Below are 23650 nucleotides of genomic sequence, written 5' to 3'. Positions count from 1 at the left end.
TTCAGTTTCATCATGCGACTCTCGTCATACTACAGTCATCACGCTGCCGTCATACATGTTTCACGATAAGGTCATCCTCACACCAGTGTTATCATACACTCGTCGTCATTCCAGTATCATCATGCCGTTGTCACGCTATCGTCGTCATTGCGTTGTCGTCACGCATTCTTAACATACCGTCGTTGGAATGCCGTTGCGGTCGTTCCATCGTAGTCATTGTAACTTCGACATCCGACTCACGACATGGAGTCGTCGTGAGTAATCGACGTCACAAAGTTCGTCGTCATACCGTTGCCGTGAAACCATCGTAGCCACGCTGTGATTTCACAATTGCCGTCACTTCAGCAATGTCAGCCAATTGTCGTCATGCAGTCATTCCCATGATACCCTCGTCGATCCATCGACGTCATTCCTTGTCCGTCATTATATCTTATTCATGATGCCGACATCCAAATGTGATTATGCCACCACTGTCACGCAGTCGTCGATACTGCGTCATTGTCAGACAGACGCTATCATGAAGCCGTTGTCATACCGTTATCGTCACGCCGTCGTGCACGTGCCATCGTGGTCATTCCAGCTTCTTCCACCGGTTGTCGTCGTACCGTTGTTCTCCTGCCATCGTTGTCATATAGTCGTCATATAGGAATGTCCTCATGTGTTCGTGGTCACACTGTCGTCGTGAAAGCATCGTTATAATTTGAAAATTGGCACCTCATTGTCGTCATACTGATTTCGTTATTCCATCAATGTTGTCACGTGGTAGTGACGGTGAAGAAAGCACCAAAACTGTGAATGGCGAAACTAGTGTTTTATTGGGCGAACACGTGCCCTCAAAAGCAGGCTACACTCAAAGCACAACGATAGCGTCGAACACAGTCGGCGATTGTCGAAAATATGATCTGCGGATCAAGCGCGTCAGCTTTTATACATCAGTGGCCGAAGGTTCCAGAGTAATCGCTGGTTCCCGCGCGTCTTCCAGAAAGTTCCAGAAAGCCGCAGAACATGAACTATTTCAGGTCGCCAACGGCGGCGTTGTGATAGCGAAATGCTGTCTGGCACTACCTCATAGTCGAGTGCGCCAATGCACTGGATGATCTTGTAGGGTCCGAAATAGCGGAATAATAGTTTCTCACCGAGTCCTCGTCGGCGTATCGGGGCCCAGACCCAAACACGGTTGCCGGGTCGGTACTCGACGTAGCATCGTCGAAGGTTATAGTATCGGCTGTCGGTCCTCTGCTGGTTCTTGATGTGCAGGCAGTCGACCTGTCGGGCTTCTCTGGCGCGCTGGATATATGTGGCGACATCAAGATTCTCTTCGTCGGTGACGTGTGGCAGCATGGCGTCGAGAGTCGTCCTTGGGTTCCTGCCGTAAACCAGCTTGAACGGCGTGATCCGTGTTGTTTCTTGCACTGCCGTGTTGTAAGCAAAGGTTACGTACGGCAGGACCGCGTCCCACGCCTTGTGCTCGCGACGTCGACGTACACTGCTAGCATGTCGGCGAGGGTCTTGTTCAGGTGCTCCGTGAGTCCATTCGTATGCGGGTGGTAGGCAGTCACCCTCCTGTGGCTTGTCTGGTTGTATTGAAGAATGACTTGCGTTAGCTCTGCTGTAAAGGCCGTTCCTCTGTCGGCGATGAGGACTTCCGGGGCACCATATCACAGCAGGCTGTTCTCGACGAAAAATTTCGCCGTCTCGGCTGCGTTAGCTTTCGGCAGGGCTTTAGTTTCAACGAAGCGGGTGAGGTAGTCTGTCGCCATGACAATCCATTTATTTCCGTATGTTGACGTCGAAAACGGTCCCAACAAAACGATCCCGATCTGCTGAAAAGGTCAGCAAGGAGGCTTGATCGGCTGCAGTAATCCCGCTGGCCTTGTCGGTGGTGTCTTGCCTCGCGGATAGTCTCGGCATGTCTTGACGTAACGGGCGACGTCGGCGGTCAGGTGCGGCCAGTAATACCTTTTCTGTATCCTCGATAGCGTCCGGGAGAATCCGAGGTGCCCAGCGGTCGGATGGTCATGTAGGGCGTGCAGTACTTCTGGACGCAGCGCCGACGGAACAACAAGAAGGTAGTTGACGCGGACTGGTGAGAAGTTCTTCTTCACGAGTAGGTTGTTTCGAAGCGTGAACGACTATAATTCGCGCTTAAATGACCTAGGGAGGACTTCGGTGTTCCCTTTTAAATACTCGACAAGGTCATTTAGCTCCGGGTGTGCTCGTTGCTGTTCAACGAAGTCTTTCGCGGTTATTATTCCAAGGACTGCTCGTCATTCTCGTCGTCTTGTGGCGGCGGGTCAATGGGGGCGCTTGATAGGCAATCGACATCAGTGTTTTCGTCCGGACTTGTAGATTACAGTCATGTCATATTCTTATAGTCTGAGGTTCCACCGAGCCAGCAGTCCTGAAGGGTCCTTTAAATTAGCTAGCCAACACAACGCGTGACGGTCGCTGACCACATTGAATGGTTTCCCATATAGGTAAGGGCGGAATTTTGCTGTAGCCCAAATGATGGAGAGGCATTCCTTTTCAGTCGTAGAATAATTGCCTTCCGCTTTTGACAGCGACCGGCTAGCGTAAGCTATCACCCGTTCAAGTCCGTCTTTCCTCTGGACTAGGATGGCCCCGAGGTCTAGGCTACTGGCGTCAATGTGGATTTCGGTATCTGCATCCTCGTCGAAGGGCGCAAGTACTGGTGGCGTCTGCATGCGTCGTTTGAGTTTTTCAAATGCGTTGGACTGCAGCGTTTCCCACTTGAACTCGACGTCACATTTGGTTAGATGTGGTAGCGGCGCCGCGATGCGCGAAAAGTCCTTGACAAAGCGCCTGTAGTAGGCACACATGCCAAGGAATCTACGTACGGCCTCCTTGTCTACGGGCTGCTGTAACTTTGCGATGGCAGCTGTCTTCTGCGGGTCGGGGCGGACTCCATATTTGCTGATGACTAGAAACAGGAGCTCATCGTAAGCTAAGCGGGACTTTTCCGGCTTCAGAGTGATCCCTTATGATTTGATAGCCTCAAGTACTGTCGCAAGCCGCCTAAGGTGATCGTCGAAATTCCCGACGAAGACGACATCATCATCCTAGTAAACAAGACACGTCTGCCACTTCAATCCTGCTAAAAGAGTGTCTTTCATGAGCTGGAACGTTGCAGGCGCCCAGCACAGTCCAAATGGCATAACCTTGAACTCAAAGGCCGTCTGACGTGACGAAGGCGGTTTTTTCGTGATCTCTTTCGTCGACTTCTATTTGCTAGTAGCCAGACTTGAGGTCCATCGACGGGAAGTACTTAGCGTTGCAGAGCCGATCCAATGCGTCGTCTATCCGTTAGAGGGGGTATACGTCCTTCTTCGTGGCCTTGTTCAGTCGTAAATAATCGACGCAGAAACGTAGGGTTTCATCCTTTTGTATTTACCAAGACTAGAGGAGATGTCTACAGGCTTATCGACGGCCGGATGATATGGTCGTGCAACATTTCGCCGACTTGTTGCCTAATAGCTTGAGGGACCAGGATATGAGGTGCCAGACGGCGTTTGTCCGCTGACGTTTTCTCTGGGCTTGTGTTTCTAAACATTAAACTAAATGTGTTCAAATCACACGCGCCGCAATGCCCCACAAGCACTTGGGTTTAACGTACGTAGGCCAGCGAACGCTTTTTTATGAAGTTGACTAAAATAATTCTAAAACGCCCTACTTTTCGGACCATCCGCTGCAAGCGGGTGACAATAATCGCTTGGGAACAGAAACCAGCTGTTCTCGACGTCCCGGCTCCCTCCCCCTTTTGGCTAACGATGGGTCGGTGAATCATTTTTTCTTATGCCATTGTTTCGCGCACTTATCAAAAACTTAGAAGAACCATTTCCCTGTATGGAATTTCACAATTCCATTCATTAAAACGGTGTTACCTCACTTTTCATCTCATCCTAATAAAATTCTGCATAAGCTTTCATGGAGGCAAACAAATCACCCAACAAACGAGAAAGAAGAAGCGAAGACGAACGAGAAGCAAGCAACGCAGGAGTCTGTTTCTCGCAACCGCCGATCATTCTCGGGCAGTCCCCCATTGTGGGCGTATGTGCCGCGGGCCTACAGGTGAGCAACAAAGAGCACTCGAGGCTAAGCCAGCCATGGGCAACTACGCCGGCAAGGACGTTGCGGACAAGCGCACGGGCATGACTAAGCGCGAAAAGGCGCTGCTGCGCGATACCTGGCGCAAGTTCTGCCAGAAGAACCCGGACTTCGGCAGTCTCGTGCTGCTGGCCATGTTCACCCGGCACCCGGAACATCAGGCGCTGTTCCCAAACTTCCAGGGTCGCGATCTGCGCCTTCTGCGCGACGACGCCCAGTTCCGGGCGTTCGCCGCCGTGGTTGGCAGCCAGCTGAGTGCCATGGTCGACTCCGTGGACGACTACGACGCCCTGTCCGAGTTGGTGCGCAAGAACGCGACCAATCACGCCCAGCGGGAGGGGGTGCTCGCGGAATACTTTGAGGACTTCTACTCCGCCACGTTGGGCGAGATTATCGAGAGCAACAAGTCGGCCATGACGCCCGCCGCCGTCGCCGCCTGGGAGAAGTTCTTTGAGGCGAGCATTTGTCGCTTAGCACGTGCGCCCTCTGCAGGCCGGCAAAGCGTTAAAGAGACATTAAAGACAAATGCTAAGGATGAAGCGCTAGCTCGGGGCCTAACTCAGATTTTCCGATTAAAGAAATACCCGCACAACTCATCTGACGATGAACGTTTCCGTTAATGCGACTCGCATTCAAGCAATTGAAGCGACACACCGTATTGCTGCCGCAGAAACGTGTAGCGTACGAGGCGTGTATGCAGCCGGGTTCCTCTCTCGCGCTTAGCACGCTACGCCATCTGGTGGCGCCGCCGTGTATTCTGCGCCGGATAAATGTTTAATGATCTTTTTCTTGCCGTTGAAGAGTGGCACATACACAGTGCACGTACAAGGCGGCACAAGTTGGTTCGACGGTTGGCTTTAAACCCTCTTCGTTAAGCACAGCAGCCCCGATGTTGTATATATTAGACCATGAATTACCCAGTAATCCAAGTTGGCGGGAAAATGGTTGCACAAACAGTCCCTTGCAGTTCCCAAAGAGTGCCAATCGCAATAATGCATGTAAAATGTTCAAGTGGTTTTATGAAAAGAAACTAGCACCGATTGGAATGAATTTTGCTGCATTTGACAGAGAATTTGAAATTCTAGCACCTTTTGCATCCGCGATGTGGCAGCAGTGCGTTCATGACCCCAGGGAACTTCCGGTAAGCCAACTTCGACAGTCCAGTTAGCCAAGAAAAAAGAAGTATTTTGTCGCATAGTATACTCCAGACACATATTCTTGGTGTTTTCAGATATAAGGAACGTGCGCTGAACATCAAGCTCATGTAGGGGCTCTCTTTGTTGCACTTAACACTACAATTCACCTGTCAAACGTTCCAACTCTGCAGCAAAACTGGTGCCAGCTGGAGGGTCCTATAAGTTTATAGGCTATTGTAACATATTGCGCTACTGAGGGCTTAACCGGAAGTCTTCTGGGAGCTCTGTTTGTAAGCATGAAAAGGGTCTATAGGAGGCAGAATATTTATTTCACATCAAACTTATTTTAAGAAGTTGCCGACATTTGGGAAGTCTTGAAATATACGAGTACGAAATTTAACAATCCATCACAGCAGCGAACAAAATATGTCGCAGTCATGTAACGTGCATCTGCTAAAGCTTCTGAAGCGGACAAATATGATATAATTTAAAAGCTTCTGGGAAATTGTTCGAGCGCCTGCGAGGGTTTGCTAAAATCCGACTCACAAATGAGTGTTATGTTCCAGAGTGGTGTATAATGCACCAATGTTATCCCCTTTAAATGTATTATAACGCGCAGTTCAAAGAAATGTGATATAGTTACAAAGCGGGAGATGCTTATTTAGAACGCGCAGCGCTAAAGCACTGGAAGGGGCGAGGCCGCCAAACCAAAAACGAATTCCCCGCCTTCCATCTCGTCCACCACCCTTTCTCCTATTCTTCGGGTGTACAAATACGCCGTTACAATATCTCTTTCTTTATTGCTGAGTTACACAGCTGTGAGCCTTATACTTGAGTATACTTATGTTGAAATTTCAAGAATACCTAATTGATGCTATATATAGAAAAACCGCGTTCTACAGTTACTAGATTTTAACTTCGTCTTTGAATTACAATAAATGTCATAGCCAGTGCTATAAACTTGGTCAGTAACAATAATAATTTTCTCTCGAATTGCACTTTTGATGGCCTGGGACAGTCGTCGCAGAAACATGCCACAATTACGCCAGGCTGCAGTAAAAGAATGGTCGATAGCCAGCACTGTGCTTCGCTATTCTCGACTTCGTCGTGCTTTCCCGTTTCCTTGAATGTTTCAATATTGTCAGGATTGGGGGCTCAATCCCATCGTTCGTGATCCGTTGTCAAGATTGGAGCCGGCATGAAATCGAAGGTAGCTGGCCCATGCCGTCGTCCAACTTATCCACGCTGAGGCCGTTGATGAAGGGAAGGACTGCTTCTCATCGAGAACGAGGAATATGGGTTTATTTACAGTATATACATGCAGTTCATCAGTCTACCATGAGTGTGAGAGAAAGTACGTCAGTCTAACACGACTGCTTGAGAGAGTGTCTCAGTCCAACATGACTGCTTAAGAAAGTGTGTCGAGCATCCGCACAACAGCAGTTTTTAAACACTCGGTCCTCCCGCGATTCAAGGTGACGCGAACATTCGTTTAGGCCTCGTAAACTAGCCGCCTCTCCGCGGGACGGTTTACACACACACACACACACACACACACACACACACACACACACACACACACACACACACACACACACACACACACACACACACACACACACACACACACACACACACACACACACACACGCACGCACGCACGCACGCACACACACGCACACACGCACACACGCACACACGCGCACACGCACACACACACACACACACACACACACACACACACACACACACACACACACAGGTGCGATGGTCCGGAGCCGATACCACACGAATTTCGTAGAACTCGGAGCCGACCCGGGTAGCGCGCCCGGGTAGCACATTGTCTTGCGTCTTGGTCGGCGCGTGGGAAGGAGCCCACGACGACGTTCCCGCGGCAACTCCCCCACCCGTAGCAGATCAGGTCCGCGTTGTCGTGTTGCGCACAAAGCCTGCTTCGTCGAACTCCTTCAGTCACAACGGCCACGAGGCTAGAGCGTAACGGTGGCGGTTTCAACACAAAGCCTGCTTCGTCAAACGCATCCTAGCTGAAGCGACGGAGAGTGGAGGACGTGCGTATTGTTCCCGACAAAAAGTCGACTTAGTCACGCCGTGGCTAGAGGTTGGCGGCGGCATTCCAAGATGAGGTTGCCACCGCTGCACTTGCACTGCAGCTGGCCGTTCTTAACAATATGCGCCGTCGCATATTGCACCGATCGGCAGCCCAATATAGTAGGCTTCATAGTTTTCGTATGTTCGTTCAGCTTGCTCGTATGCACTGGAGGCGTTGTCCTTGAGAAGAGAAGCACTTGCCGTCCGCTCTGCCCTTGTCGCGCATCCCCCTTGTAATATTTACTTTTACTAACATGCTGGCACGCTGAAGCGAACGTTTATAAGGGTGTTTCTCTCATGCCGCAGAAAAGCGACAGCGGCACTACAACAACGAAAAAGAAAATTTCACGGATATCCCACGCATATGTGGGAATCGGTGATGAGTGAAACTTGTTTTGGTGTTTACTAAAACGTCTTCACTTCTAATTCTTCACACCAAGCTACCTGATCACTTCTCGTTCAGGAGACGCTCTAGCTCCAATCTGTTAACTCAACTTCACACTCGGCTGCTTCTGTTGTCGACTCCTTGACTTTGCTGAGGCCACCACCAATTGTCTGAAGCGAAGCTTTCTTTCGTCCTTCACTTCATGTAACATGTACTAGCTGCCGGCTGTCTACGGAGTACACAAAACTTGGGTCACCGGGAACGTGCCACCGGACCTGTGCGGCGCGATATATGCCCGAACAGAAAACTTCAGCCACTGGGTGGGCGCAATTTCGGTATGCGTCCAAATAGACAGCTCGGGACATTGGGTGTGTGCAAGTGTGCATGAACGAGTGGTTAACGTACGTAAACATTCTCGGCCAATCACTCCGAGTGGGAATGTGCCTCTGGGTATAGGTTCCCGAACATACAAGCAGAATAAGAAGTGAAGCAGTCGGCAACAGAAAATTGGAGAAGTCGGCGACCGAAGCAGCCGCGCGAGGAGGTGCGTTAAAACCATAAATTGCAACAAGTCGTCCGCCTCGCGGTGCTTATGCAATGTTTCTATGCATCGCTGCTGGTCGCAGACACTGAGCACGATCACAAAACACGTCTTCTTCGAGGCGGACCAGGCTGCCAAGGCTGCTAAGGCAGCCAAGGAGGCCAAGGAAGCCAAGGCTGCGAGGGCGGCCGCGGGAGCTACGTCTCCGCCCCACGACCAGGGGACTTTGTCGCCTGACCAGCTGCTGTCCGCCAAGGCCTCCGCCCTGGCGAGCCCCGTGCAGGCGGTCAATGCCGCGGCCCAGAAAACCATGAGCCCGCTGGCCATACAGAGCGTCATAAAGGGGGCCCGCTCAGACCGCAAGCCGATCTGGAGGAGTGGGATCAAGGAGAAGAGCAGAAAGCCACCAAAATGAGCGCGCGCTTTGGCTGCCTGTTGGCGCCATTTTGAAGACGCCGCGTTTGCAGAGGACCCGCTTTGACCATTCCCTCTCTATGGTTGCACGTCTCTATACTGTTTTGATATGCACGCCCTAAGCGCAGTAATTTGATAAAGAGCTTGATTGAAAACACGTTTTTATTGCTACTTTTCTACACGCATTTTGCTACGATGAATGTACAAAGGCTGAGAAAGGGAAGATTATGCGATATGTTTGTGCATTGAAAAAAAAATAGACAATGGTCTAATTGGCGAACGAAACGCTACTTCGGAAGCGGGACATTTTACACCCCGAATGAATCAAACTCGCACAAACTCGAAGTAGCTGAGAATTCAACTTCCGGGTAATGTCGCGGGGTGCCTGAACGGTCTACGGCGCTTGACCAGTGTTGCCAGGTCGGACAACGTGGAGTAGCCCAAAGCTAGAGAAACTGTACCCCAAATGTAGCCAAACACAAAAAAGAGCAAAACAAATTTGTAGCCAAATATAGCCATTGTTATTTTCAGTTTTATCTGTATATACATTTTCGCATTCGACTACGGTAATCGCTTTTTGTACAACCCATCATTAAAAAATGTCCGTGATGCCGTGACGGTCGACCCTTGACATCTACAACAGCTAAACATCTTGAAGGGACAGTGCAATATGACGAAGACAGAAGGCAGGAAGACACAGGACAGCGCTGATCTCACAACTTCATTCGAAGGCATACACAAACTCATGTACACAACCCATAGCCACGTGCTCTCCCATCAATGGCGTCATTAACAGTGCACAGGCGAAAAACCCAAAACCCTGTCATCTAATGTTACACTATGAGGCGGCTTAAAAATTCAAATTCTCTGTCATGCAAATTTAACGATGGCCTGCTTACGCAACCCTTTTTTCCTGATATAGTAGACCTCCCTAATCTCCCTCGTGGTCTCCCTCGATGTCGAATGGAAGCACGAACAAAAAACTTGGAGGACGCTTGGAGGACAGCTGGTCAGAAAGTGTTGTGGGACGTTGATGGAAATGAACTGATCATGATTTATGGCAATAGAAACAGGCACGCTGTTCGGGATTGAAGTAGGGATTATAATTTAAAATTGCCAAAGAATATCTCAAAGGCCAGTAAGTGGCGAGGCCTGGCAATGAAATCTTGGTACTTCGAATGTAGTCTATGCGATTACTGTAAGTAAGTCGGCTGTTATTTAATACAACAAATATTGCTTAAAATTGCAGTTGCTATAGTATTAGACACTTGCTCTTTATTCTATGCTTCTGAAATCAAAAGCGCACGCATGGCTACGGCAACACGCTGAACAGCGTATCACGCGTAAAATCGTCGTTTCGTTTTCAATCCGGTTGGTTTCACTTTGACTGTTTAAATACCAAAGCAGTTGGGCAGGAAACAATGGAAACACGTAGCTATTACCGCAAAAGTACTTAAGACTTCGGAAAACATGAATCGCAGGAACGTCGAATTGTTAGACAAACTACTTTGTCACACTTACGGCCGCACTTCTCGTCTGCCTCCCACTAATGCCGGCGTATAATCACTATCGCGCTCACCTACCACCGCTGCCAACAAGCTGCCAGTGAAAGACTACATCCTCACTGCAGATAAAAAAAAGTTCCACGGCGTTTTCCGCGTTACCACTTCATAATTACACACTCTGACTAGCAAACTTTCCATTGCATTAAAAAATAGGTACCATGAAAATTGGCTCTCAGCTCTTTAATATTCACATTTAAGAGTGGAATGTGATAGAATTCAAAGATCCCTGACTGCTTCTCACCCTTCCCAGCAACTGCAGTGTATGCAACCATAATGTTTACCTGCTAACGCTGGAGGCGAACAATATGCATGAAGGCGAGCTTTCTGGTTCTTTTTTTTTCATTCCACTCGCATGGCAGGCGCCGCCGATGCTGCGGAGGCGAGTGCCATCTGTATGGTGTTGCATGGAATCGAGCGGGGCGCGCCGATCCTACTTGGCAGTAACCGCTTGTCCTCGTTTTTTTCCTGTATCCCATGTCCTGATTCGCGCTGCACCACTCAGTCTCATGGAAAACCAACTAGCCCAAACCATCGCCCACCTACTAAGATGTCGAGCAGCAGCTAGAAAAGGGGTTTGTGTTCGAGGTTCCGCGTAACAAACATAGTTTTCTCGTATAATCAAATTACAATACGACGCTATCATGTCTATAGAGTGAGTGTAAGTCGTATATTACAATTTTCTGCCGCGTTTTACTTTGAGAAAATCAGTTACTGCAGTAATGCATATGCGCCAGCCGAAGGGCCTACGTGGTTCGGGATAATTTTTTCACACAGCAACGGCGCCGACGCCGGATTTTCTGCGACACGGGGCCCTTACCTTCAAATATGGGGCCCTTAACGCCTGTCGCATTAAAGTTCATTTCACACGCGAAGGAAAATGGCAGTAAAAAGCTTACCGTGGGAAACGCGGACTAGGTCAGAAACTGTGCCTAGCGCGATACTTCAACCAGACACCTTTGCCTTGGACACACTGGAGCGTGTCATTTACCCAGGCTTCCCTTCTTTCGTGTCGGCGCCACGATGGCACAACCATATTGCTCTCTGTTTCTCAGCATAGCCATGTTAGTACAGTGCACTGTGAAACGCCCCCCACTCCCAGGCTCATCCCGATGCCTGGTGATTGGGTGTCGGGATAACACGAAGATGAGACAACATTGCTGGAGTAAATGTTAGCACGGTGAAGCGCGGTGTAAATTTAAGTTCGTCAAGGATAAAATCATCGGCTCAAAGAATGATGCACTGAGGGGGAGAGGGGGCATTTCACGCACACACGCACAGCCACGCTGCTGGCTCAGCCAGCTATAACATAGCCTTCAAGTTTTGTTTCTACTCTATGAGAGTCACCTCTGGAGCGTGGATTAAGGATTCACTCATAGCCTAAGCAAAGCCAAGTCGCAGATTTTCAGTAGCCCAAATATAGCCACGTAGCCAACTCACCCAAGTCGACGCCAAAATTTTTTTTCTGTAGCCCAATTTGGCTATCTATAGCCAAACCTGGCAACACTGCGCTTGACCAAAAAGAAGCTGCAACGGCGAGTGTGAGTGAGTGAGTGAAAAACTTTATCAGCTCTAGATTCACTGGTCTTCTGCGGTCTTCAGATGGAATCGTCCATCTTCTAGCACAACGGTCGGTTGCCCTTAGTCCAGGGCTCCGCTGGATGCTGCTGCCAGTTGTGCTCGCCGAATCAGACCTTCTTGGTCGACCTGGCGATCGCTGGAGAGCACTCCCTCCCATTGCTCCGCACTCGGGTTTGGTATAACGGGTACCACGTCTATCTTCTGGCATGCCCACGTTATGTGATACAGCGTGGGTGTTTCGTGGCACCAGGGGCATTTGTCATTGTATTGTGTGGGATAAATTTTGCTGAGTACGTTTAGGTTCGGGTACGAGCCCGTTTGCAGCTGCCTCCACGCGACAGAGTCCTCTCTGCTAAGGGAGTTGTGCGGTGGTGGATACCGCTTTCTGCAGCCCTTGTAGTAATTTAGTATCGCCGAATAGTCTTGGGGTACAGGTTCGGTCTCCTCGAGGTCGCCTATGTTGGATGCTCGGTAATAAGTGTACCCTCGAGCTATCCTGTCCGCCTCTTGGTTCCCTGCCACTCCCGTGTGTCCCGGCGTCCATACTATCGTATGCCTAATTGGTTTTTCTTTTGTTTGTCGTTCTGTTATGGGGTCTCCGGAGCGGAGTATGCGGAGCGCTCCGTGCCCTATTCTGCCGCGTAGGTAGTTGCGGCACGCTGTTTGCGAGTCTGTAAGGATTGTTAGAGACCGTTTAGACCGATATCCCTCCGCTGCCGCTAGAGCGACGGCCGCTTCTTCAGCCTCGACTATCGTACAGCCTTGTAGTGATGCGCTGGTGATCTCGCGTAGGGTCGAATCAATCACCGTTGCTACCGCGTTGCTGTTGCTCTGCCCCGCTGCTCTGGCGTACGTGGATGCGTCCACGTATACTGTCGTTTCTTGGGGTGCCAGTGTCTTTTGTAGGTATTCAGCCCTCGCTTCTCTGCGTGCTTTGTGTAGGTTGGGATCCATGTTCCGGGGTATGGGTGCTACTTTCAGTGTGTTGCGATACTCGTCTGGAATTGTTTCGGTCCTCTGTATCTCTTGAAGTTGATCGGCGCAGCCTAGTTTCTTCAGGAGCTCCCTGCCAGATGGGGTCTGCTGTAGTCTGCGTTGTTGGGAGACTAGTTGCGCCTCTTTCAATTCGTCGAAGGTGTTATGTAGTCCTAAGGCTAGGAGCTTTTCGGTTGAGGTGTTGTGGGGAAGGTGGAGTGCGGTTTTGTAGGCTTTGCGTAGAATCGCGTCCGCCTGTTGTACCTCACTCTTGATGGGATTGTAGTATGGAAGGGTGTATGCCACTCGGCTGACGACCAAGCTTCTGACCAGCTTGAGTGTGTCCTCCTCTCGCATGCCGTGGCGTCTGTGTGAGATGCGCGTGATCATGCGGGCCACTTGTAGGGTGGATGCCTTGAGTAGGGCGAGGGTGTGGGTGCAGCGTTGGTTTGACTGTATCCACATCCCCAGGATTCTGATGAGCGTCTTTTCCGGTATCGGCTTCCCCTCGAGGTAGACGTGGAGCTTTAACTCGTCGCTGGTGGGGACTGTGCGGTTTTGCTTTCCTCTCCAAACTCTCAGCAGCTCGGACTTCTCAGTGGAGCAGGCTAGCCCTCTTGCTCTGACGTAGTCCTCTACGCAGGTGGCTGCCTCTTGTAACTTCTCTTCTTTCTGTCTGAGCGAGCCTGTGTTAACCCAGATGGTGATGTCGTCGGCATACATGGCATGGTGTATGCCGTCGATTTCATTTAACTGTTTTGCCAAGCCAATCATTGCTATGTTGAAAAGCGTGGGGGAGATGACCGACCCTTGAGGCGTCCCTTTGTTTGGAGTAAGGAACTTCTCTGATCGGAGCCCTCCGAGGCCAATCGTTGCCGTTCTGTTTGAAAGGAAGGCTTTGACGTAGCCGTAGACTCTCCTCCCGCAGTTCAGGTCGTTCATGCCCGTGAGGATAGCTTCGTGGATTACATTGTCAAAAGCCCCCTTGATATCCAATGCCATTATTATATTCTCCCCACTCCTGGGGACGTTCCCGAGTACTTCTTCTTTGATTTGAAGCAGTACGTCTTGGGTCGATAATTTTGCTCTGAATCCAAACATGCTGTGGGGATACAGTTCGTTGTCCTCCATGTACTGTTGTAGTCTCAGCGTCACCACTCGTTCGTACAGTTTTCCCAGGCACGATGTGAGCGAGATCGGTCTGAGGTTCTCAATTTGCAGTTTCTTGCCCGGTTTAGGAATCATCACTACCTCCGCATGCTTCCACTCCTCGGGAACGGTCTCAGCTTCCCAGTGTTTGTTGAGAAAGTCGGTTAATTCTGCGACTAACTCTTCACTGAGGTTGCGGATGAGTGCGTTATTTATCTTGTCTGCACCCGTGGCTGTGTTTCTGGTTGTGTTTCGAATCGCTGCGTAGACCTCTTCTCGCGTGATGGGCCTGTCCAGGTTAACGTTTTCTCTTCCGCGGTAGCGCTCTGCGTAAGCTGCTGGGTTTGTGTCCCCGAAGCATTTAACGCGTACCTTCTCCAGGAGTTCCGAGTCTGGTCCCTCGAACTGGTGGATGAACCGGTAGATGGTTTTGTTGTTTTCTGCCTTGGTCTTGGTCGGATCTATGAGAGCCTTGAGGATATGCCACGTCCTCGCTGTGTTCAAAGTTCCGTTGAGGGAGTCGCTGAATTGCTGCCAATTTTGCCTTGCCAATTGCGCCGCGTACTCCTCTGCTTTCGCTGTGACTTCTGCGATCTTTATCTGTAGCTTCCTGTTGTATTTTTGTTTCTTCCACCTCTTGGTGAGCCCGCGTCTAGCTTCCCACAGCTTGAGTAGTCTGGCGTCTACCTCGGGCGTCTGCATCGTTCGCGCGATTTCTTTGGTGTACTTGCGCTGTTTTTCAATGAGCATTTTCCCCCACTCTTCTATCGATTGGATCCCGTTTTCGGCGAGATTCCTATCGCATGCGTCTCGAAAAGCGCTCCAGTCCGTAATTTTTGCCGATCCCAGCTGACGCCTTAGCCTGTCCGAAGTTACTTGCGTCTTGAGTATGTAGTGGTCACTACCCAGGTTCTCTAACAGGTTCTCCCACACTGCTTGTTCCGCTCCTCGTATGAACGTGAGGTCGGGGCAGGTGTCGGTACTAACGCTGTTTCCGATTCTGGTTGGAGTGTCTGGGTCTGTGAGGAGGTTGCAGTCGGTGTTCTCTGCTGCCTCCGCTAGCGTTTTGCCTTTTGGGTTTGCTGTTTGGTATCCCCAGCTTTTGTCCATGGCGTTAAAGTCTCCTAGGATGATTAGCGTGCTGTCTTTCGCTAGTTTGCGTGCGCCATAGAAAAGCTCGTAGAATTTTGCCTTCCTCTGTTTCGGGGGGCTGTATGCATTTACAATAAATATACTGCCCCTCTTTCTTTTCTTCTTTGGTATAATTTCTACAATCACGTGCTCTACGTCGGTGTCGGCTATCCTGTCGTGGCTTATGGCGATGAGTGCCTTGCTGACTAGGGTTGCCGTTCTTCCTTTCTCTTGAGTCTCGTAACACGTGTATCCTGCGAGTGTTGGTGTCGTGCCCGTCTCTTGAAGCGATATAATGTCGGGCGGTGTTTGTTGTGTGTGAATGTATTGTTGGAGGAGGCCCTGCTTCTTACGGTAGCCTCTGCAGTTCCATTGCCATATATCTAAGGTTTCTTGCTTGCTTAAAGTTGTACTGGCCATGTTTAAGCCTCGGTGTTGTTTGCGGATGTGTCGGCGAGGGATGCCAGCGCGGGGCGGTGGTAGGCCTTCTCTCTAATGTTCTCGGTAAACTTCTGCTTGCGGATGCTGCTCCGGAGCTCTGTGACTTGTAATTGCACTTGCTGCATTTGTTGCTGCTGTTGCTGCATCATCTGCTGCATCATTTGCTGAATCTCTGCTTTAAACGTGGCGAAATCCTCGTTGCCTGCTTGCCATGGGGCTTGGGTTGTCTGTCTTGACTCGGTGCCGCCGTCTATCGGGCGCTGTTTTACTCACCAACGGCAGCAAAGAGCGTCGATGGCGTATGGAACGTCATCACTCCCTCGGTTGGATGGCGGGAAATTTGACTTTCGAAAAAGGTATTCGGGCCCCTCAGATACAATTTTCTCGTAAGCAGTCTTTTTTGGGAACGAAACAAGCGTTGCGAGGTTTCTGGAATGGTATTTAAACAGTCCACGTCGACTTAGTATTTGGCTTTAGTGTGCCCTTAAAGTACCCCAGGTCTTCACAATTCATCCGGAGTCCTCCAGAATACGACCTTCATCAATATAATATCGTGGTTCGGACTTGTAAAATCCCACAACTTAATTTAAAATCTGTTGGTGTCGCTGCTGTCGTGAGTCCCACGCATATCTCTCCGGTACGTGTGCTTTGTGTGTGTGTGGGTCTGTGAGCGAGAGAAAGAGAGAGAGGCATCTCGTAGTGGCCATTTTATGCACTGCCATTCCGACACAATATACTGTACCTATTCCGCTAACTTTCCCCATAGTTCAAGTCAAGTCTTCAATAGATTCTTTTTATTCCACGAGATGCATAGTCTGTATTCAACGAACAATTCATATTATCTTCCTTTCTTTAGAAAGCAATACGAGTAGCAGGCCCTGCAACCTTTTTCTTCATTTTTTGTCCTTCGACATCTAAAAAAAATCCACCGCTAGAAATCGAATACAATATTAGCGCCTAAAAATCGTCGGGCCCCATTTGCGAGCGCGGCAACGGACCATATTCGTTAGGCATCCGTTGGTATTCTTCGACGCCGTGGTCCGCGACGCCTTCCAGCAAGCCAAGCCTAGATTGCGGTTCTCCGTTGGTCGAGTTTGCATTCCTGGAAATAGAGAAAGATACGGAAACGCGTGTAATGAAATCCGTCGCAGCCATCCCAAAAACCACTTCCCACGTAAATGATCCGTATTCGTTTCCCTGCGCAGCGCAATAAACTTGCGTCGACTTGCGCAATTTCCTTTTCCGTTGATGTAATTGCGCACCTTATTTATGTCACGCAGAAACCGCCACAAGAGCACGTATGTCTAGCCTTCGGTATGGCCTCGGACGCCACGGACTATGGCTCGCATTTGCTGCATTCAGCCGTAATGGCGCCGCGAGAGCACAACGCAAAAGCTATACCTCCCCCCCCCCCCCCCCCCCCCGGAGAATAGCAGACGGCGTTGGTCTAAAGGCCCGTGGAAGATGAGCCAGCGAGCGATGCCTGGCGGTTGGTGCACTATATATATAAATTATTTGTTTATTTCGAAAATGACATACAAATACGAGCCTGCCCAAGCCAACAATGGGCTTGTGGGGCAGCGCTCGGCAGAATGGAGCAAGCCAGGGAGCGGCACAGTAAATCAATTATGTACAAGACTCAATAAATCTGCATAAAATAATAAAAGTCCCAATAATAAGGCTACGCGTTCTTCAGCTGTACTTAGTTTGCGAATATACCGTACACTCTGCAGCCACCTGGTTGCAGAAAACAAGCTGCCTCCGTGGAATCGTCATGCATGGATATCGCGGTAGATTAACATCTGTCCCAATGACTCTAGTGACGTTGGGACAGCTGCACTGGGCGCAGCTGTCTCAACGCGTAGGAGAAAAAAACAAAACAGCGCCAGGATGGGACGAAGAAACCAGAACATGCTGCAGCCATCTGCTATATCGGGGGTGCTTTTTTTCTTTTTTAGCGGCACCAAATCTTTTTAAAGAATGCCCATGGCACTCAGCACAATTCTAATCCTCGACCTAAATTACTCAATAAAGCGGTCATTACTCCTGCGAGATATCAAAACGTTCAATTGAATAATCAAAGTAATTACGCTAATTATCTCTGTATTTTCGATGTGTCCGACTAAACGCATCGCCGCTCCAGTTGCATTTTAAGGAAACCGCTGTTTTATGCAGCAAAGCAAGAAAAGTAACTGAAACAGCAGTGCATTTCGTCGAACACTGAAAATTAATCTCTCGGAACTGGTGCTATCCACGGAATTCGCTCCAAGTGGACACGCCGTGCGAATTTAGCGGCTTTAATTCGTAGATTTAAATATCTGTCTTAAGTAATTACAAAGTTAATTAGCGTAATTACTCTGATTTCTCATTTGACATTTTTTTTTATTTCTCGCAAAAGTAATGGCCACCTCATCGAGTAATTAAGGTCAAAAATTAGAATTGTGCTATCTGCCACAGGCGATCTTTAAATAATTTGACACAGCTAAAACAAGAAAGACGCCCTGTGTTAGGAAGTATTATGAATTCCAGATACCCTGTTCTCGAGACGCATACCTGCTGGATATTAAATTAACCTAGGTGGTTTTACGTTCCAAGAGCATGCTATGATTGCCAGGCATGCAAGCCGTAGTATGGGGAAACTGCGAGTTCCCCCATACCACTAATGCTTTGTTTGACTTTGTATTTGCTGTCATGACAGAAGTGCCGTTGTATGCCACTGCTCACCTGCTGTACGGGGGGTGGTAACTTAGTCAAGCGTCAATCGCTTTTATTCCCATCCCCTCCATCAATGTAATGGTGACGGAAATATATCGTTATTATTATTATTATTATTATTATTATTATTATTATTATTATTATTATTATTATTATTATTATTATTATTATTATTATTAACGTTGACGACCGACTTGGGGTTCTTTACCCGGCCACCCAACGCGCGTTACACGAGCGCTGTTGCATTTCGTCCCCATAGATAGAGATGCGGCTGCTTCGGTCGGAAATCGAACCCGCGACCTCGTGCTGAGCAACGCAACTCGACAACCGCTAAGCCGCCGCGACGGGTCTGGATCCCGTTTTGAACTCATCACTAGCAGGACATGTTGGACACTTCACTCAAGAAAGGTGTCGTGCTGTGCGAGCACCTGCTGTATAAGGTGCTCGCGAGCAACACTTCGCGGCGAGGTTCTGAATCCCACTAAGTATTTATCGCCCGTGCGACAGCACCTTCGTATGCCTCAGCATCTCTGCACTTGCCTCGCTTGCCCATGCGTTAATCGCCCAGAACACTTTAAGCTAATAAGATGAGGCCGTGAGGCTCTTAACCAACCACTGTAACTCCGTGGCTACGACGTTGGGACACCGAGCGCGAGGTCACAGATTTGATTCCTGGCCGCGGAATGCAAGAACGCTCGCGAACCGGTGCTTAGGATAAGCGTTATTGCAAGGACCGGATGCAGCAGTGGAGACAGCCGCAAAGAAAGGAGACATGTCGCAGGCGCTACTACAATTTGTTCGAAAGGCAGCAAGATGCACACATGTACACGGCTTTCCCAACGCGCAGACGCCACAACCACCAGCACACTTATTCCTCAACTATTTCAAATTAGTTTTGCAGTGATGCCATGAAGGGCACTTCCGCAACCGTTTTTGTGCTGGGACGGCGCGCTGCGTGGTCTTCTGTATCAGTTGTCAATCAAAGACTAGCCAGCAACGCAAGTTACGTCACTGTCCGAAACATTTCCTCTAAAACGTAACTATCAGTCCTTACAAAATAAATGTTACCTCGCGCATACTTGACTCGAATAAACAACTCTTTTGAGCGTTGTTTTTTCTTTCCTTAGCTAATAATCAGTAACTTTTGCTTCTCGCGACACGTTTTACCGCCTACACGATGGAGGCCAGCGTGGCGTTTTTTACGGCCGCGGCAGTGAAAGCTGACGGAGTGGTTCAGCAACGCAGCTAGAACCCCAAACCAGCGGTAGGACCAAGGCGCCGGTGAGAAAGCGCAGGTATTTCATCGCCAGAACAGCCGACCGACATACTCCATTACGTCTGAGACAGGGCGTGAAAACTCGCTTGTCCAGCGTCGCTGTCTTTGATAAATCAGTTGTTCAGATTGGCATACATCTGTGAAGGTGTTTCACCTTGTTCCGATAAACTTCCCGAGGATTCTGTTTGTTACGATTGTGGCGCATGTGCTAATGCGCATTGGGATAAAACTATTATATACGTCTGTATTTTGCTGTCTTTGGAATCGGGGAATTGTCAGTAGCGCATGTGACACGGGCCCGTGTGTCTCTTTCTCAGCGTCTACGTCTAAGCTCTGCATTGCGTCCCTGAGCAATAAGAAGGTAACACAAGAATACGTCCCCTTGCTATCGGTCTCCGTTTCATGCCGCTAAAGGGATTATGAGAACTCATTACGCGCCTTTCGCAGTGCCGCTATTTTCGATCTGCGACGCTTCCTACGGAATAGTTACTTCATGTGCGGCAACTAAACCTCCGGGACGTAAGGTATACGTCAAATCACGTATTGTTTGGGCACAATAATGCGTTCAGTATAGCACGTACTATGCTTTGGGCGCGATCACAAGCGGCACGCTGTGGTCGCTAGTCGCAGCAACGTGTCACGCCGCTCGCTCTGCGGCACAGAGATACCAATTCGCGACGGCTTCCATGCAATAAGTACGTCATATAATGTTACACGGAAGTACGAGAGTTAACGGTGCATAGAATTGCAGGACGTGTACCTACATACATATATCTCTTTTTTCGTACGCGAGACAGTATCTTCCCGTTCGCAAATGCGAGCGGTGAGACAACTCTCCATAGTCTTGTAGCGTTGCCTGCTATATGCATGAAACGGAGTACAGTCTGCTTTTGTCACGATGGCTCCCTTGCTCACGCCTCTCCGTCGACGCCGGTCTGGGTGACCCCGTGCTGCCAGCTGTCCTTGAGAACGGCCAGGAGGCCCGCAGTCACCGCCAGGGCTCCCACCAGGACCGCGACTCCCATGAGGGATGTGACCAGTCGCCTTCTACGGGACCCGCACTCGGGAGGCGGCTGCGGCAGGTTGCAAGTGCGCATCATTTTCAGCAGGTCCTTCTTCCCGACCCAACCGTACTGCTCCTCTTCGCGGGAACTGGCCTCCGTGACCTCCTGGGAAGGCGAGGAACTGACACTGGCCGAAGCCGAGCTGCCACTCGCCGTGGTATCACCGCTGTCAGTCTCGTGCTTTCGAGCTGCCTTGTGGCGACTAGAGACATGGGCAGGTTTCTTCACGGAAGCGCGACCTGAGATTAGATTCGCGGACAGATTACGCTACAAGTGGCAACTTTCCTTTCGTCAAGCAGATCTGGAATATATGGCATTGACCTTTCACAGCGAATCTTTCTTTGCCTATTATCCCCATTTTACGGTTGATGGCTTCGCCTCTCTCGCCACGTGGACAACAACTTTCGTCACCGGGTATATGTGCACCCGTTATTGACCAGTCCCCTAGAATGGGTTTGCACCATTGTGACACAAAAGGCATAGGAGCCTTAAAAGCATTCATATATACGCACTACTCTTCCCTGTGCCATACAGCTATCATCCACATTCTTCCATTGACAAGCAGCGTGTATCGTTTACGTCCTCGTGACACAGACGGCTAACACTTACAGGCGACGAGGCTGTCGTGGAGTGCTCTGCTAATGATGATGATGTCTCTTTATTCTCGCACGTTCTTTAACTGCGCGTCTGACTTGGAAGGTGCACAAACTTGTATTGTATGACTACTAGAAGATATATCGGCGCTGCAGCTAAGAATGTCGACTCCAATTTATGCTCCTGAATGGACCCATGCCGCACGTTTTTATTGAAGAGTGTGTTCAACCTCATTGGCATGTCGCCAAATAGACACAGTTGTCCTAGAAGATATTAAATATACCTGATTTGTCGCTAAAAGGGAAGAACCGCCTATGTCCTGAAGGTCAAGCAAATAGCCATTATTCAATGCAGAGGAGGTATTAAGTGAAAAAAAGATATGACAAATCTACGGAGTTTAACAGCATTCTGCACTACTACAATCATGTAGGGCATTAGCGATTGCTCTTGTTGGCTTTGTTCTGCGAGAAATGTTGCGCTGCCAAAGACAAAAGGGAAATGCAATAATGAAGTCGGCACAAGGAACACAGATACATCGAGTTCAATTTAAGAGATCTTTGACAGTGCTTAACCTGATGAGCCCAGGTTAAGATATCGCTAAGGAGAGAAGACAACAGAAAAACAAAGTGGATTATTCCTTTCATAGAAACTGGTCCAAACACGAAAACGAAACGTGCATTCTAAGACGCAATGGCAGCTTCGTTGCACACTTACAAATACGAGTCCATAAACGAGCACAGTATATTAATAATTACAGTTTCGCTCGAAGGGCGAAGCAATGAAAGCGATAGCAAGCACGCGAGACTTGTGCTGCTGCTGCGCAGCGTAAGCAGCACCCCGGCGGTTACCATGGCGTCATAGGATGGCGAGTTCGTACGCGGCGAAACTGCATCGTGAGAGCTCCGGCGGCATCGCGAACGAACGCCCATACGCATGTTCAAAGGTGAGCCCGGGGTGGGAAACTCCCCGCCTTCGGTGGCAGGGGCTTTAGGTGGCAGAGGTAATTGGCGCCATCTATGAGGAGGGCGAAGCCGAAAATCCGTTTCCCTTGCACGGCCTCGTAGATCGCCGCGTGCACGCGCGCCGATCTAGGTGGCCGAGCCCTTCCCCCCTCCCAACTTCGGTCCCTTCGCCCTCCCTCGCAACTCTCTCACCTTCGACTGTCTCCGCGCACGCGCCTTGCGGCCCCGGCAGTCCAGCGCCAGCTCAGCCCGCTGCATGACGTTTCATGTTTCGTTATCTGCTGTTATCGGGAAGCATGTGCTGCTGTGCGTTGGCCGCCGTGGGTATTTTCGTCAGTTTCGTGGTCCTCGGCAGCTGTGTGCTTGTGCTCCGCGATGTTTGACCCGCTTCACGACTCATACCGCTCGTGCATCGTGCAGTGGTGCACGAATACCTCAAGGACAAGCCCTGTAAGGTTATTCCGAGTGCCTAAACACAACAGGTGAGCGCGCAGACCCAAGGACATCAGAAGGCGCATGTACACGAACACAGCCCTGTCCATTCGTGTGCTCCATGAGCCTCCGGACGTCGTTGCGCCTTGATTGTGCTACACTTCCCTCTTGCCGGAAGAGAAAGCTGACAAATAGATGTTCCTCCTCATTGTCACCTGATCTATGACGTGTTTTTCTGTGCCAAGTCTCATTCTGCAACTTCAATAACTTGCCCAGCTTTCCATTCCGCCCTCAGTGCTTTTTCTGTGTGTCACGTTCTAGAAACGTACTAACAGCTGAAAAATCACTGTTCGAGTTTGTGCATTATCTCAGTAATCGTCGATGGGAAAACCGCGCAAACAACCTTCATGTGTAGGCATAATACGTTTTTTTTTCTGGAAAGCATGAGCATTGCAAGTGTCCTACATGCAGATTTTTGCAGTTCGTGTTTATTATACAAAGGAGTGCCCAGTAGCTACGACTTAGTGCCTTAAGTGACGTAATTTTACTGCTAAGCATTGCATTCGGGGCGAAAGAAAAGTCGTGTTGTTGGCTTATTTTAAACCTGGTCTTTGATTGAGGAATAGGCCTTTCTGCGTATGTTTTCTACGTGCTGCTACAAAAGCCGACTAGCTCCTGTTCCCCCTTGCCACCGTTACTCAAATCTTGGCCAAGTGCAAAATCATGTGATGTGTATTTCAGTTTTTAGTACAATGTTATTTTTGTTGTGCCATGTCTTTTTCATTTTGTTCAGCAGTAATGAACAAGTCACGCATTTCTTATAATTTCGTGGAGGTTTATAAGTAAGCTCTTTTTTTTTTGTTATGGCTGTCAATCAAACAGTGTTGGCATTTTATTCTATTTTTAGCTATTTTGCGTGCTATCAGTAACATGATTAGTCAGCCACTTACGCATATGTGCAACCTGATTTTGAGTACCGGAATATTTCCAGATAAATTAAAAGTTGCAAGAATCTCTGTCATACACAAGGGAGGCGATAGAAATTACAAATAATTATA

The 23650-nt window shown here is 49.3% G+C and overlaps 1 protein-coding gene across 1 annotated transcript; it reads left to right on the top strand.

The window, feature by feature from the left end:
• Positions 1-3967: 3967 nt before the first annotated feature.
• On the top strand, positions 3968-8711 carry LOC142588673 (cytoglobin-1-like). Its single transcript, XM_075700494.1, has 2 exons — positions 3968-4580; positions 8382-8711. Exons 1-2 carry the CDS (start codon positions 4071-4073, stop codon positions 8709-8711), a joined length of 840 nt encoding a protein of 279 aa, XP_075556609.1. The 5' UTR covers positions 3968-4070.
• The last annotated feature ends 14939 nt before the right edge of the window (positions 8712-23650 follow it).

The sequence above is a fragment of the Dermacentor variabilis genome, chromosome 7, assembly GCF_050947875.1.
Source record: "Dermacentor variabilis isolate Ectoservices chromosome 7, ASM5094787v1, whole genome shotgun sequence".
Lineage (NCBI taxonomy): Eukaryota > Metazoa > Arthropoda > Arachnida > Ixodida > Ixodidae > Dermacentor > Dermacentor variabilis.
Note: the sequence above shows the minus strand (reverse complement) of the source record. Positions and strands in the feature narration are given on the sequence as shown.

Bases quoted from the DNA above. Each gene is read 5' to 3' on its own strand.
- LOC142588673 (XM_075700494.1), top strand. From the start codon at position 4,071: ATGTGCCGCGGGCCTACAGGTGAGCAACAAAGAGCACTCGAGGCTAAG. The intron at 4,581-8,381 runs GCGAGCATTTGT...TGCTGGTCGCAG, and splicing joins CCTGGGAGAAGTTCTTTGAG to ACACTGAGCACGATCACAAA.